At 39.1% G+C, this 17342-nt stretch overlaps 1 protein-coding gene across 1 annotated transcript; it reads left to right on the forward strand.

Moving 5' to 3' along the window:
• Positions 1 to 1760: 1760 nt before the first annotated feature.
• Positions 1761 to 2156, forward strand: LOC149080506 (uncharacterized). The gene has a single exon (XM_089238775.1). It carries the CDS (start codon positions 1761 to 1763, stop codon positions 2154 to 2156), a length of 396 nt encoding a protein of 131 aa, XP_089094901.1.
• The last annotated feature ends 15186 nt before the right edge of the window (positions 2157 to 17342 follow it).

The raw sequence follows: 17342 nt of genomic DNA on the forward strand, positions 1-17342 counted from the left end.
TTTGCCTTTTCCACCGAGACCTTTTGTGGTGGCCTTCAGTTTACGTAAATGAGAACCAACTCTTTTCTGTATGTGACCAATACATTCAAACTTTTCTACTGAATTTTGACCATAAATATGCTTTACATTTTCGTAAGCTTTTGAGTCACCATCTCCAAAGTACTGATTGTAGTGCAATCCCCTGAGATGTTCAGAACGCTCGAATATTCTATACGTCCCAACTACTTCCATGTTGCCAGATGATCCTTTATGATTTGAACAAATATGCTCATGTTTTCTAGAGTTAGGATTCTTACAAATTCTGCAAAACTGTGACATGATTTCCACGTCCAAAATTTTACCAGTTTTGACAGATATAACGCTTACTATCCCATTCAATGACGAATAGCCCCGCCGCTGCCACGTTCCATCAACAGACACACCACAATCTTTGACATCATTTGTCGTCGCTGTTTCGCAATGACTTATCTCTGCTGCTGCATTCTTCATGGAATTAATGGCCACTTTTGTTACTGCATGCAGAATCTTTTTCTCTTGATATCTGAATGCTCGTTTTGAAAGGAACGAAGGTAAATTCAATGTGGAACATAAAACCTTTGCTGCTGACAAGCCTTTTCCAATTAGTCTGAGACCGTATATAAAGCGTGTATTTATCTCATTATTTTTGTTTTGCTTTGGTGTGCTTGAAAAACCTTTTGAAAATTGGCAGGTTTTACAGGAAATAGAAAAATTTGAGTTGAGACCAAACCTGGAATCTTCTATAAGAGACAGATTATTGGACAAGCATGTTGGACACAATAGCACAGAAATGACCGATAGCAACACTTCAATGTCAATAATTCTAAACCCTTGCAACTTTTCAGCATTCACATTTTTTGGAAATTCACAAGCATTTTTAAGTTTTGAAGCACTAGCAGTTTCCACTCCGGTTTCCAAAGGCACACTTGGAGAAGTTTTTTTTCTTGCTGTTGACGAGCTCGAGCTGTACTGATTTCCAGCAAATTTACGCTTTAGAACACGAGTTCTGGCTCTTGCCATCGCCAAAAAACACGAATAAAGCTTTTAAATAATATAAATAAATTAAAAAAACGTGAAAAATGTAAGATATTGCTATAAAGAATGAGCAGATTCCCGTATAATGTGGTCACGAAAAATGTAAACAAAGATGTAAACAACCAGTTCAAGTTGGTAAAGTGTTGCCAGCTGCTAAAAAATATTTGTAGTGAAATATTTATTCTCTTCAGAAGAATAAAATAAATAACTCTAAAATTAATTTTGCTGGTTTTGATCAAAATAGACTGAAAACAATAGGTAAAACTCTGGATTTATAGCACTTCCGGTCCTTTAAATACCCACTTCCGGTTGTTAAAAGGACACACATCACTACACAAAAGTGGGCGTAACTCCAGTTCTAAGCGTCATATAAACAAAACAAGACCTGTTTTGAAATCGCAAAGAATGGGACTTTCATAAAAGACTTGAAAAGAAAAATCGATATTTTCTTCAAAAATGACGTTTTCAACGTAGTCGGATACCTTAACCTATGTAAATAGTTTTCTAAAATTAAATGAACTTAAATATTATCAACAGTTTCATCAATTGGAGTCAGAATATACATCGTCCACAATGTGTGCCCATTTCTCTACAGTGGTGAACTCGGATTACAACGGACAACGCAACAGCACAGTAAGTGACTTTTGAAGGTTTCTCATCTCGTTTCTAAAACCACGCTAGTTTCGTTGACGCATACTAAACTCTCGATGTCGAATACAGAGGAAGTTTCAAGAGTGGCAGTTAAGCCACCTCCGTTATGGCGTGATAATATTGAGCTATGGTTCTCGAATTTAGAATCGCAATTTTCTATCGCGTCCATTACATCATCTGAAACTAAATTCCATTATGTCGTCACCTCCCTCGATAGTGAACTCTCGACGTACGTCGTTGATATCATCACTAATCCTCCGTGGGATGATCCTTATGCGGTAATAAAAGCACGTTTGATCAGTCAATTCGCAGAATCAGAAACTGCTCGTATTCGCACTCTACTTTCCGATATGACGTTAGGTGACCAGAAACCTTCACAGTTGCTACATAAAATGACTCAACTGGATTCTAAGAGACTCTCCGATGATGTTCTCAAAATACTTTGGCTATAACGCCTGCCAGTAACAGCACAACAGATTATGTCAGCGAGTACCGACAAATTAGATGGCTTGGCAACTGTGGCTGATAAAATTGCGGAAGTCTCACAAATGACACCTTCTGTTTCTTCTATCCATAAAGATTCCGATGATAGAATTAGTAAATTGGAAGCTCGCATTGTGGATTTAACTGAAATGATTAACAAACTTTCGCATGGTATTAGATCGCGATCTAGGGAGCGCAACCAACGCGCAAAATCACCATCGGGGAAAAAATTTACAAAATGCTGGTTTCACTACAAATTTGGAGATAAAGCTCATAGATGCATTCCACCATGTGATTTCAAGGGAAACTAGTCAGCTCGCATGCGACGAAATCTGCGGTAGAGACTCATAGTCGCTTATTCATTAAGGATCAAAATTCAGGTCTCAAATTTTTGGTCGACAGCGGCGCTACAGTTTCGGTTCTTCCTGCTACTGGAAATCTCAAACCTGCTTCGAATAAAAATGTTACGTTATTCGCAGCAAACGGTTCGGAAATTAACACCTATGGAATGCGCGTATTGAACTTAGATTTAGGATTTCCACGAAAATTACGGTGGACTTTCATTATTGCTGACGCATCAAGACCCATTTTGGGAGCGGATTTTCTCGAACGTTACGGACTTCTACTCGACATCAAAAATAATCTGTTGATTGATCGCATTAGTTCAGACAGCGTTCGTGGTAAACATACATCCCATCCTAGCACGGGCATAACAGCAATAACTGGTAACACGAAGTATCACGTGTTACTTTCAAAGTTTCCTAATCTAACTAATTCTTCTACCAATGTTGTTCCGAAGGATAATGCTACCACACATTGCATCACAACTCAAGGTCCTCCAATTTTTTCACGAGTTCGTAGACTGCCACCTGATAAATTAACAGCAGTTAAGAAAGAATTTAAGGAATTGGTGGATCAGGGAATTTGTCGCCTTTCTAAAAGATCGTGGTGCAGTCCAATTCACTTGGTACCAAAAAATAACAGTGACTGGCGAATATGCGGTGACTACCGCCGATTAAATGCCATTACAGAACCTGACAGGTATCCAATACCACATATTCAGGATTTTGCAGCTGAACTACACGGCAAATCAATTTTCAGTAAAATTGATTTAAAACGTGCATATCTTCAAATTCCGGTAGAACCTAGCGACATTCCTAAAACAGCCGTCATAACACCCGTAGGTTTATTTGAGTATTTATACATGCCTTTTGGGTTACGGAATGCTGGACAAACTTTTCAAAGATTCATACATGAAACTTTGAGAGGACTTCAATGTTTTGCATATCTCGACGACATTCTCGTCGCCTCTACCGACGCTGAAACTCACTTGTCTGATTTGGAAGCAGTTTTTACAAGGCTGAATGAAAAAGGTCTTATTTTAAATCTTGACAAGTACATATTTGATGTTCAAGAACTACCATTTCTGGGTTGCTTAATTTCAAAAGAGGGTATTAAACCTGCACCCGAAAAAGTCTTTAGTTCTTACAAATTATCCAAAGCCAACATCAGCTCGAGCATTACGACGTTTTTTAGCTATGGTTAACTTTTACCGCCGATTCATTCCCAAGGCAGCTTTACAACAACTTCATCTGTATGATCTCATTAAGGGTCGTAAAAAGAATGATTCTACTCTCCTTCAATGGACTGAGCAAACTAACAATGCTTTCGAAATCTGTAAGCAATTGATTGCAGACGCAGCCTTGTTAGCTCATCCACATCCAGATGGTAAACTGTCCTTACTCGTTGATGCATCCGATTTGGTTATTGGCGCAGTGTTGCAACAAAATGTTAATAATAAATCAGAGCCATTAGGATTTTTTTCTCGTCGTTTAACACCTGCTGAGAGCAAATACAGCACATACGATAGAGAACTGTTAGCGGCATGTTGTGCTCTAAAGCATTTCAGTTTCACTCTTGAAGGTAGATTGTTTACAATTTTTACATATCATCGTCCGTTGACCTTTGCTATGCAGCAAAAGCATGATAAAAATTTTCCTCGTCAACAGCGACAATTAGACTTCATCAGTCAATTCACTACCGATATCCGTTTCATTTCTGGTGACAAGAACTGTGTGACTGATGCATTTTCACGCTTAGAGCAAATCGAAATGCCCAGTAACATAGATTATGCAGGACTCGCTGAGGCACAGAAACTTGAAGAACTTCAGCACTTGCAAAATGATTCTTCATTGACTTTCAAACCAATAATTCTGACCTCTGGAACTCCACCATTGCATTGTGACGTCTCAACTGGACATGTACGCCCGTACGTTCCCAGAGACTTTCGGAAATCAGTGTTCCAGACCATTCACAATCTAGCTAACTCTGGTCCCCGACCAACTACAGCCGCAGTAAAGAAACGCTACATATGGAAATCTTTGAAAAATGACTGTTCACAGTGGTGTAAAGAATGCATGGAGTGCCAACGATCTAAAATCAGCCGTCACACTAAATCTCCAATGGGATCTTTTCCCTTACCTAGTGATAGATTTAGCCATGTGCATCTCGATATCGTTGGACCTCTACCTCCATCACAAGGATATTCCTACCTTCTCACCCGCATTGATCGTTTCACTCGCTGGCCAGAGGCTATTCCGTTGAAAGATCAATCAGCGCAAACAGTGGCCGAAAATTTCTTTTCAGGTTGGGTAGCCAGATTTGGTGTACCAAATGTCATCACGACAGATCAAGGTCACAATTTCGAAAGTGATCATTTCTCAGCTTTGGCCAAATTCAGGGGAACGAAAAAGAATAGAACTACTGCCTACCATCCTTCAGCCAATGGGATGATCGAACGCTTCCATAGACAGCTGAAAGAAGCTCTAAAATGCAGTTTGACCTTTACCGAGAGATGGACCGAAAAATTACCAGCGGTCATGCTCGGCATTCGAACTGCACTCAAGGAAGACTTAAATACTTCTCCAGATGAACTAGTATATGGTACTAATCTCCGCCTGCCTGGAGAGTTTTTTCTTTCTTTTTCAGGTCCGAAATCGCAGAAGCAAACCCTACATAACCTGAGGGAGCACTTCCAACAGATTCAACCGAAACCTGCTTCGGATCACAGCTTGAAGTCAGTCTTCGTCCATGATGACCAAAGCTTCGCACGTTTTCGTCCGCCAGGATATGGTCCGGTGCCCACTGCAACAGCCATACGCTGGTCCATTCGCAGTTCTTGGGAGGAAGCCAAAATTTTTCCAGCTTCAGATGGGGTCAAGCAAGAGGTGGATCTCCATTGATCGATTGAAACCGGCCCATATGCTTCAAGAATCGCCTGCGACTCCAGCGAAGTCTGAACCAGTGAAGACGCTCCGATCTGCCATTAAATCGTCCACAACTACAAGATCCGGTAGACGCGTATGTTTTCGCTTTCCACTACCATGAAGTTGTGGACTGGTGGGGTAGTCCTGTGGCGTCATCTCTCGCCCCCTTATGCGCATCTCCTGATGCGTGGGTGGCAGAGGCGAAAAAGGGGACAAGCGAACTGTTTCCCTTGCGTGACCTACTTCTTCCTCAGTGTGTTGCTCTCGCGCAAGTGATATAGTTTCTCCTTTTTTATTATGTGAAATTAATATTGTTAGCCTATGTAAATAGTTTTCTAAAATTAAATGAACTTAAATATTATCAACCATTTCATCAATTGGAGTCAGAATATACATCGTCCACAATGTGTGCCCATTTCTCTACAATATCATAAATTAAATATTTTTAACTTTAAAAAGTATATACAGTAATCGAGGCCAAAAAAAAAAAAAACGTATAAACGGAGAGAATCGTGTAAACAGGGTTTCACTTTAAATAAGTGATTTCGGAAATTCTCGGGAAATACGATTTCCCGTTCCCGATGATTTCAAAATGTCGGGAATTTGGAAACTCTAATTCCAATCTACGTAAATCATATAAATACAGTGTGTAGCTTAAAATGCAACATTTCATATTTTATTAAATATTGACAATTTTTTTTTGTTTGTCATGAAATGGCATTCAGGGGTGCCTGATTTGCTTAATATTATCCTTCAAAAAATTTCTCTCCTAGATATTTTTATGCTTGTCAATGAATGGGTTTAATAAGAAATTCTTTATATTCTAATCAGCGGTTCTCGACCTTTTTTGACTCGCGGAGCCCTTTTTTAGTTATGAGTATCCTGGCCCGGCGAATATGATTCGCAATACGGGAATTCCCCGGAGGGAGCATTTATTTTTCTCAATGAAAAAACCATACATACAATATACATCCTACCCCAGCGAGTACCATCATCTCGCGAGCAGCAATTTGGTGCCCCCGGGGCCTACAAAAAGTATTTTACATTAAAGAAAAAAGAAAAATTAGCGTATTATCACACATTGACATATGGTCAACATAAAAATTACATATACATCCTACCCCAGGGAGCACCATTATCATCCCGCGAACAGCAATCTGGTGCCCCTGTGGCTTACAATAAGTATTTTACATAAAAGAAAAGAGAGATAAGCATATTTCAGTGGCCTATTGTCAGCATATTACTACAAATGAACTATTTATGCAGTTATGAATTATTTATATAGTGTTTCTCTACACTTATTTCCATCATTTTGAGAAATCCAGTCTTTTTGTTTTTTATTAGTGCCTGAATGTTGGTACTTTCATTTTTAAAATTTATATCTTCTCTGTTTTCCTTCGAAGCTTCGCATTTATATATCAGATGTTTAACATCATTGATCGCTTTCTCACAAAAGATGCATTTGGGAGATCTTTTATGAAATCTTTCTTGGTATACCCCAAACGCGCCATGTTGTGTCCGAACTTGATTAAAGTGAAATCACCCTGCATCATGTTCAGTGACACTTTTGGAAATATTGCATAGGTGAATCTTCCATTTCGTGAACAGTCCCAACGTTGCTGCCAGTTTTCCATTATGGATTTCTTTACCATGTTTTTCAATTGTATCGATGAGATTTTAACTATTGCATCTATTTCAGTCTTCTCTGTTGCCTCCTTAGCTTTTTGATCTGCATACTCATTTCTTACGTTCCGATTATGAGCCTTGACCCAATGGAAGACTATTTTGTTCTTTTCAGCTAAAATTTTCCATGCCATGTATATTTTCATCTTTGTTATTAATTTCTCTAAATGTCTGTAGAATGTCACGATAGACATGGGCACCTTCTAATTTATTATTGTAAATGTGGTCTATAGCGTCTTTTATTGTCACCATTTCGGCTTTATACACTGTACTGCCATCGTTCAGTCGAATCATGTCTTCATAGACTATATTATTGTTGTTAAAGTGAACTAATGCATATCCGACTTCATCAGCTATTTTTGAGCCATTAGTGTATATTGAATGGATGGCTTTATCTGTTTCATTTTTGCTCCATTCTATTCTTAGTCTCTGCCAAGGAGGTATAAGGCAATTTTTATTATCTACGTCTGTATGTGCGATACATCTTCCTAAAATTGATTGTGTTTTCTTACTTTGTATTTTTTATCAGATTTTGTAGCTTGATGTCTATGGGTGGTATCCCCGCCAACACCTGCATAGCAACGTTAGACACAGTCTTGTAGCCCTTTTTTAAATAAAAAATTCTATGGGACTGTTTTCATTATTCATCAGATTTACTGATTTATTTTTATTATTTAAAAATATTTATACCGTATTTTCCTGCGTGTAATCCGCATGCGAAATTGAAAGAAAGAAAAAGAAATCAACATATAATCCACGGCGGCATGTTATCCGCAGAATTTAAAAAATATATATTGTGTTTCAATAATCAGTACGTTAATTAAACTTATTTACGAAGCAATAGCATTATTTACACACAACAAAATTTACAGAACAATCAAAAATCTTCAAATTCAAACTCATTATTCGGAATTAAATAAGTTCAACGGTTTCATGTAATTCGAAAGAGTCAGTGCAATAATCATCAAGAGGATTTTCATTTACAGAGTCAGAATCACTGGAGTTCAAAGTTCCAAGTCCACATTTTGTGAATGAACTCTTTATAATCACTTCTTTCCAGGCATCACTAACCCACTGGCATACTTCAGCATAGGAGGCTGGGAGTACATTTCCGCCTTCTCTATAGGAGTGAATTTCTTCAATCCCCCACTTTTCCCAAGAGGCCCTAACTTTGCTTTTAAACGATCTGTTTATTCCTGAATCTAAATTATGCAACTTCTTTGTCAAACCACCAGGTATGACAGAGACAAGAACCACAATTGTTGCAGGCGTCTTTTATGTTTTCTTGAATGTGAGCTTTCACTGAATCCATAACTAGGAGAGTCGTATTGTAGCGGCTGATATAATTTTCTGCAGATTATCCGCATTTTTTAATGTTTAACCACTTTTTTAACAGATAATCCGCAGATTATACGAAGTAAAATATGGTAATTATTGTTTTTTTTTTTAATTTACTGCTTTTCTTCTTTTCCTCGAGTGGTCGCGGTGTCCCTGAAGAGTGCTCACGGAGCACCGGTTGGGAATCGCTGTTCTATATTATTTCATACAGGGATGTCTTAACAGCACGAGGGACCCCCCGGGAAGATTGAAAAACTGGTGTCTCCCTCCAAACTAGCTATGCTACTGTCTATTGCACCAGCCTATCAATTTACATACTTTTTCTCCAAAATCATAGATGATGATTTGAATGACCTGAATACCAGATCTCATCATCATGAGGACTCCAGGCACTTTAGGGTTCCCCCCTGCAGTACTTGGGTGGGCCTATGCGGCTTTGGTACAATGTTTTGTCATTCCGCACAGGGTACGCCCAGATTAAAAAAAATAAAGCACATTGGTTTACAAAAAGAATAATTTCTTCTTCGAACAATCCTGGTAATGAGTCTCGACAGTTCAATTATTGTAGTAGCAACGAATATTGCAATTTGATGAAGAAAACTATAGTGAATGGTTAATAAATTAATTTAACGGTTCACCGGAAAATCCGTACCCATTTTTTTGAAATCTGGAAACCATATTTCCATGATGGGGTGGTGCGAAAATGTATACCCGGCTGAAAAAGCGCTTAATAACAGCCCTAGGTACAGATAATAGATTCGATAAGAACTTTTAATCCATTAAATTTTTAATTAAAAAATTTTTCATGTGGTGATCTTTTTTCCAGGGCCAAGTTCAGGTGATGTTTTGACTTGCGATGTTTTGACGTATTTGGTGATGTTTTTGACCACCATGTTTTGTCACAGAGATGTTTTGAAAGGGTTCCGTTCACAATCCCGACAGACGAAATCCCGACAGGTCAAAATCCCGACAGGGTCGAAATCCCGACACGTCGAATTTAAAAATTGAATTTCGCCGTATAAGCCGCACTTCGCGATTTCTGTCGGGATTTGAATTTCTCTCGGGATTTGAATTTCTCTCGGTGAGGGGCATTGGGACGACAATGAGAATGATAAATTGCGATCAAATAAATTTTCAAATTTTAATTTCAAATGTATTATGCAGTGGAGTGTGCGAGAGGTGCCGTTATGTCCTGTATACAAAGCAGAGAAACAAAGTTAATTTCGAACAAGAACTTTCGTTAATGCTCAGTTTTTGGATTGAGAAATTTTGTGCTCTATTTCCATAAAGTAAGCCCAGAGCTATCTCAACAGCATCATCCCCCCAGGTGAAACAAATTTTTCTGAGGCCCCTATCTAGCTATACAGGGTGTCCTGTACGTGCTAGTGCTGCCTTTTCTTATCAACCGTCCATCAGAGAGGTATAGTTTCAATCTAAAAAATGCTCAAAATACTTTCCAAGATTACCGTTTACCAGTTTTGAGAGTGGAAATAGTGTTTTTTTCAACTGTTAGCTGATGCGAAGATGAATTTAGGAAAGGAAGAACATTCAAAACTGTCTTTGCGGGGAATCGAATCCACGTTCTCTCACTTGCCGGGTGAGAGCCTTAGACTGCATTGGCAACGAATATCTCAATCTTTCGTTAGAGCTTGTGTGCGCTGAACGGGACCGTACATGGACTGGTGGCAGTGTAACTGGCACCAGAGGCCTGAGTTAGGTCCGACCGTTCATCGCATACAAGTTTCAAGGAAAAATTGATATTCTTTGCCTTTGTAGTCTAGTGTGCTCACCCAGAAAGCTCGAGAACGTGGGTTTGATTCCTAGCAAGAGCACAGCTGAATTTTTCTTTCCTAACTTCATCTCGCATCAGCCAACCGTTGAAACCTTCGTATGGATAGCGGAAAGTGATATCATCCTCGGAAAATACAGTGTGTGTGGCTCAAAACGAAAAAAATCTAAATTTTTCTTTTATTTCCCGTCCTTTAACTTCCAATTAGAAAGTTAATGCATTGTCTCTCCTGATGCCAACAGAAAAATTTCATGTTTCTAAGTGCAATATTCGCTAAGATATTTGAATTCAAAAACTGGAGAAAAGTTATGAAAAGACAGCAAAAACTAATCGACAACGCTCCTTCCCCACATTTATGCTGTCCTTTCCATCTTTCCTTCGAATTTTGAATTCAAATATCTCAGCGAACATTGTACTTGTCAACTTAGATTTTTTTTGTTGGTCTCAGGAGATACGGTGCAGTCACTTTATAATTAGAAGTTTTAAAAATTTATATTTTTTTTATTTTGTTACACACTGTGTTTTCACTCTCAAAACTGGTACAGGGTAATTTTTGAACGCCTTTTGAGCATTTTTTCTAACTGAAATCATCTCTACCACGGATGGTTGAGGAGACAATGGCCGTACTAACTCTTAAAGGACACCCTGTATGCAACTACACTACCACACAATTTGCATACTGTCTTCAAAATTTTAGCCAGATCAAATTGTTACGAGGTCTTCCTGACACTCGAGGCTCTTCAGCAGCAGTGGCATCATAGAATGCTCGTGGTCAAATGATTATTTTCAACCCCACATAAACTATCTGCTTATCAAAATTTCCATACTTATAGTAGAAAATTGTAAACAAATCTAATTATCACGGGGGAGGAGCATGCGTTGAAGTCAAAAATGGGGGGGGGGCACCAAGATCACTTTAGTGCTTAGGGCCTTCATATGGGTTAATCCGGCCCTGCTAAGCTGCCTTTTACACGTTTACCTTGCTAATTTACTTTTTTCTCCATGATTGCAAAAAGGAAATACAGTAAAACCTGTGTTCTCAACGGAAAAATTTCGTGCTCCCATGATTTCTTTACTGCCAAAATACACATTAAAAAACCTGCATTACCCATTTGCATCATAAGCGCATATACGCGCGGAATTTTCCTGGCCATTATCACCAAAGCGCAGATAGATCCAGTTTTTTATGCATAAGAACAAAACACTAGAATACTATCATATACTGTATCACACTATTAAATTTAATTTTTCAAATTATTTTCAATGTATATCTTCATTGAACTAAGTAAAATTATAAATTCCTTGTGTACGCCATTTTGTTTTTCGCTTTTTATCATTTTGAAATATTTCTAACTTTATACAATAAAAAAATTTTGGTGATATGGACCAATTTTCTACTTTTTCGAATGATGCAAATGGGTTTAAACGGAACCTGTCTAACGTGGAAACAGAAAGAAAAATTGTATCCTTCAACGGAAAATTTCACACACGGCGATCAATGGACGATAATCATCAGAATGATATAAAAATGGTATCGGAGGACAATTTATGAAGTAATAGTAAACATTTTTGAGTAGGTAAAATTTTTCATCTCAATCTATGCTCGCAAATGAGAGTTATACATTATCAACACCTTAGATTAGCATAAATCTTTTCTGTACTTAATGCAGTGGTTTTTATAACCCATAACCATAGTAAAACAGCTGCTTTCTGAAATTGTAACAAAATTTTTCAGAAGAGCAGGCTTTTCAACAGCAAAAATCAGTATAAGGATTCAATTTTCAAATGTTATGCAAGACTTACAAAAATTGTATGCAAGTTGTGTGCATTCCGTGGTCACAAGGCTTAGCAGGGCCGGAATTATTTAGAGAGAGGAAAGGGGGGGGGGGGCTACTACACACTGGTGGCAAGTTCATTTTAGGTGGGAACAGAAACACCGCTACAAAATCTTCGAATTTTACAGTGGTAGGGGCAGCAAGACCATGTTGCTCTTTCCCTAACAAAATTCCTATTTAAGGTTCTGATGCTGAGGATTACATAAACATTGACGATAATGTACAACCTGAACCTGACACGACAGACAATGACACCCTGATCGAAAACTTTTGAGAAAGTTAAAAATAACGTAAATGTCGTTATTTTAGAACACAGTGTAGGTCGGAACTTTATAGAGGTGCTGCCAGAACTCAAATACATTATTTAGTAATTATAGACTGATTATTCATTTACATTCAATTATTTTAAATATAATTAATTTTATCATCTATTTTTAAATTATATTTATTTTCAATTAATTTATTTTTATATGTTATTTCAATTACCTAAGAGATCGTTACATAATTTCACACGTTATATTAATTGAACCTTTATTAAGCGGAAAGCTGTGCTTAACGGAAAAAAATCTCGGTCCCTTGCGATTCCATTGAAGACGGGTTTTACTGTATTTGCAAAAGCAATCAAGAATGTATTGAACTCAATCCTCGAACTGCACTGTAAAAATTAATTTTACCGTTTTATATGTGAAAAGAAATTTCAACTGTTTTAATCCAGGGGTATTCAACCTATCAAACATAGTGAGAAAAACCCCAGAACTCTCCACGAAGCCCACGAACAACTCCAGCAATTAACAACGGCTTAATTCCGCGTACAATGGGCCAACGGGAACCCGGTTAATCAGAGGGTCAAAAAATAATTGAAGGCATTTTATTAGTTTGAAATTATTTCTTTTTTCAGTTTAAGTCAATTTTGAGAGAGAGAAATGATTCTTTTCGGTACGCAAATCATCATGAAAATGAGAAAATTTTCATCATTTATTAGTATGCTGTATCATGCTGTTGAGACGGTCCTGGTCAGGGCTTCCTTCAACAAATAGGCTAGCTAGGGCAATGCGTACGACCTCGAGTATTTTGGAGCCATCGTGGCTCCTACTAGGGTACCAGCCCTGGTGCTCAGGACGACTTCATAATTTTTGTTCTGCATACTTTATAATGCAATGTGTGGGTCAAAAAATGTCATTTGGCAAACACTTTACACATCTGGTGATCAATTTGCCTATATAGTGATCGAATTTATTGCAAGGTTATAACATTAATCTTCACAAAGAGGGAAAAGTGCCAATCGTGAAGGAAGACAATCGAACTTGGATTCTAACGTGATTGAATATTTCAGTTCATTTTCAAAAAGCCCACCACACTCTGCTGGGGAAGAATTTAACTTTCGTTGGTTGTGTGGCGCGTAACTGGCCGTTATAAAAATGTACGTCACAAAAGTTCAAACTGTTATAATACATTTAATATTCTGACGATCCTAAAACGGAAAAACTTTTTGACATTGGTTTTTCACAAGGAATCATGTGTGTAATTATCGGCCAGTCGATAGTTTTACCATCCCGTGTGTATATACTGTATACACACAAACACACACAGTCGACGCTCATTATAACTACCTCATGTTACAGCGATCATTCCATTACAACGACCAGTGGGATAAGACCCAAATGTTTTCATAGAACGACAATCATATATATTTTACTTTCGATACAACGGCCCTCCCACTATAACGTTCATTTTGAAGAGACGAGGGGGTCGTTATATCGAGCGATGACTGCATACACATATGTATATTTGCACTCATTTACATAAAAATTTGCGCACCAAGAAGTAATTGTGGGATCGAAACGAAAGTTGGCCTGAAGGTACATGTCGGGCAGATATGCAAATGATTAGAAATGCAGCGTGATTGCGCTTTGCGTAATGCCACTAGAGGGCGTTGAACTTCGTTCTCCTTGGAGTATAAAACAGGTAAGCAGAGCTTGCCGGAGTGTATTTAATCGTTTGCAAAGGAAATGCTGAGGTAGACATGCCGTTACGCGGGCTGTCGAAGACCATATGAGCAGTTGTCAGAGTTCGATAGGGAAAGAATCATCGGGATGATGGAAGCTGGGTGGTCAGCTCGGCGAGTAGCTCGTCAACTAGGCCGTTCTGATTTTACTGTGAGGAGGTGTCATTTACACGGCGACCAGGTTCAGGACGCCCTCGACAGACCAGTCGTCGAGAAGACCGTCACATCATCCGAAACGCACGCGTAGAGCCAACTGCCTCATTGGCCGCTATCCAGACACAGGCAGCAGCTTCACTACGGGCCCCTGTGTCTTCCCGAACCATCGCAAGGCGCCCGGCTGAAGGACATCTGGTATCGCGGCGCCCATTACGTGTGCTGCCAATGACACCCACCCACCAACGCCTCCGTTTGGAGTGGTGTCGAGCACGACGGGATTGGACTGCAACGGAATGGAACCAGGTCGTCTTCAGCGACGAATCGAGATTCAACTTGAGCAGTGATGACAATCGTGTTCGTTTGTGGAGGCCCCGTGGTGAACGCTTCAATCCTGCTTTCGCTTTACAGCGACACACCGCTCCCACAGCTGGTGTCATGGTATGGGGTGCCATTGCTTACGATACACGGTCACCCCTAATATTGATCCATGGCACAATGACAGCCCAGCGATACGTCCATAACATCCTTCAGCCACATGTGTTGCCACTCAAGGCAGGGCTCCCAGGAGCCATTTTTTAACAAGACAATGCTAGGCCACACACAGCAAGGATGTCACAAGACTGCCTCCGCCACATTACCACCCTTCCCTGGCCTGCTCTATCCCCAGATTTGTCACCAATCGATCATTTGGGACGGCAAGTTGGACACCCTACGAGGTTGGTCGAACTAGAGGCGCATTTACAGCAACTGTGGAACGAGATGTCTCAGGACATCATACGGAACTTGTGTGCCTCAATGCCCGCTCGTATCGCATCGTGCATTCGCGCTAGAGGGGGGTCCAACAGAGTACTAAAACTTCTGTTCATCTGTACTTTTTTCTGCAATAAATGATCCTTTTTCTTGGATTTTCTAATCACTTACTTATATCAACGTAGTACTTACATGTGTGAAATTTCGTTTCATTTTGACTACTTCTGGGTGCGCAAATTTTTATGGCAATGAGTGTATATATGTTACTGTCAAACCTTGAAGTTGGCCACTTCGCGAACTGGCCAGCCCAGTGGACCCGGCCAATGTCCGAATTACGGGCTTTCCCCAGGCCCTACATGTCGATTCCTATATATCGATCACTAAGATATCTATATTCAGATTCTTTTGACTGTTAGAGTTACGATTAGTTATAGCTAATTATAAATGGCCATAATTGTCACAAAAAATACTTCAATTCGGTGATAACCTCGAACCATAGGCATCGATATAGGGATACACACACAAAAGGCTGCCTGAAGCCCGTATTTCGGACATGGGAAGGGTCAACTGGGCTAGCCAGTTTGCGAAGTGGGCAATTTCGGGCTTTGGCAGTAACATATAAGCCGTTATTCTCCTCTCTGGGCTAAATCTCCCCAGCTCCCACTGTGGGGCATGGAAGCTGGGCCCCCAAGAATAACACTGCCGTGTGCACGGGTTCTGTCTATAGTGAAGTACAAAATTAATCGGGGGGGGGGGGATGATGAATAAGGAACTATTACACGCGTCTTCACTAGCGTGGATTTGGTAATCTGCAAATTCTTCCTTAAGACCAACTTAGAGGTAGAATTTAAAAAAAAATTTTTTGGCAGTCTCAACAGTATAAAATAAAACTACCGACAGAATTTTATGTTTATAGCTTCAGCAAGGCCGTAGTGAGATGGGGGAATTGGGGATCCGGTCCCTTCGAAATGTGAGAAAATGATTGAAATAAGGTAAAACATGGCCAAATACATTTATTTGACCACTTTGTCCCCCTCCCCCCTCCGAATGAAATTTCTGGATACGGGCCTGACCTTCAATGGTTGCGACTCGGCGATGAATCAGTGAATTAAGCTGTCAAGACATGTAATTTTATACATATGAATAAAAAGATTTCTCTACTAATACATTGCTTTCGAAAAACCTTGAAAATTTTAAATTAAGATCTTCATGATACGGTCTAACTTTGTGCAATATCATTTGACATTTTAAGTCTATTTGAAACTTGAACGAGAAAGAATTTCGAAAAATTCGCAAAGAAAATAATAAGGAATCGCAGTATTTGTGGCGGATAGAAAAAGCGACAAATGCCAGAAAAAGGCAACCCTGAATCCATTGCCTTTCGCCAAGTTGGAAAATTAAATGAATTTCCAAATTATTGATCTCCATTGATCTTGGTATGCGCCACAAACCACTTGCGGCGACAAACGGAAACCCGACAGATATCGCGAAGTGCGGCTTATACGGCGAAATTAAAATTTGAAAAATTTATTTGACCGCAACTTATCATTCTCATCGTCGCCCAACGCCCCCCCCCCCCCGTCGCGAGAAATCCAAATCCCGACAGAAATCGCGAAGTGCGGCGTATACGGCGAAATTGAATTTTTAAATTCAACCGTGTCGGGATTTTGACCTGTCGGGATTTCGTCTGTCGGGATTATGACCCACACCCGTTTTGAAAACCGATGTTTTTTTCACAGCGATGTTTTTGTCACAGCGATGTTTTGACGTAGACCCGGATATATATCATGCCAGTATATCGAACAATGGCCACCACGGTTTTACAGATTGCTACTGGCAAACCCCCCCCCCCCACTGGGCGTGGCTATAAAATCTTCTCAAATTTATGAAAATTAGAAGAATCGCATTTTTAATAATATTCGCTAATTTGAATTACTAATTAGCTAATTAATTATGGTTTTAATTAGCATCGGGATCATTGCGATTAATTAATGACAAGTTTCCAAATTTATGAAAATTAGAAAATTCGCAATTTTACTACTTATCACGAATTTGAATGACTAATTGGTTAGTTATGATTATAATTAGCATCAGGATCGTGTGATTAATAAATGACAAGTTCTCAAATTTATGAAAAGTATAGAAATCGCATTTTTACTAATTTTCATGAAAGTTCGTAAATATCAGCATTTACCGAATTCCTAAATGTATACGTTTACAAGCGTTTTTCGGGCTTTTACCGTCACATATACATAACGTGTATGGTGTGAGAATGACACAATATGACCTATAAAGACTTTTGATTAAGAAATCTCCAAGTATGGCAAGAATAA

This window comes from Pholcus phalangioides, unplaced genomic scaffold (assembly GCF_987345545.1).
Source record: "Pholcus phalangioides strain wild (caught in Gottingen) unplaced genomic scaffold, Ppha-v1.0 ptg000011l_1, whole genome shotgun sequence".
Lineage (NCBI taxonomy): Eukaryota > Metazoa > Arthropoda > Arachnida > Araneae > Pholcidae > Pholcus > Pholcus phalangioides.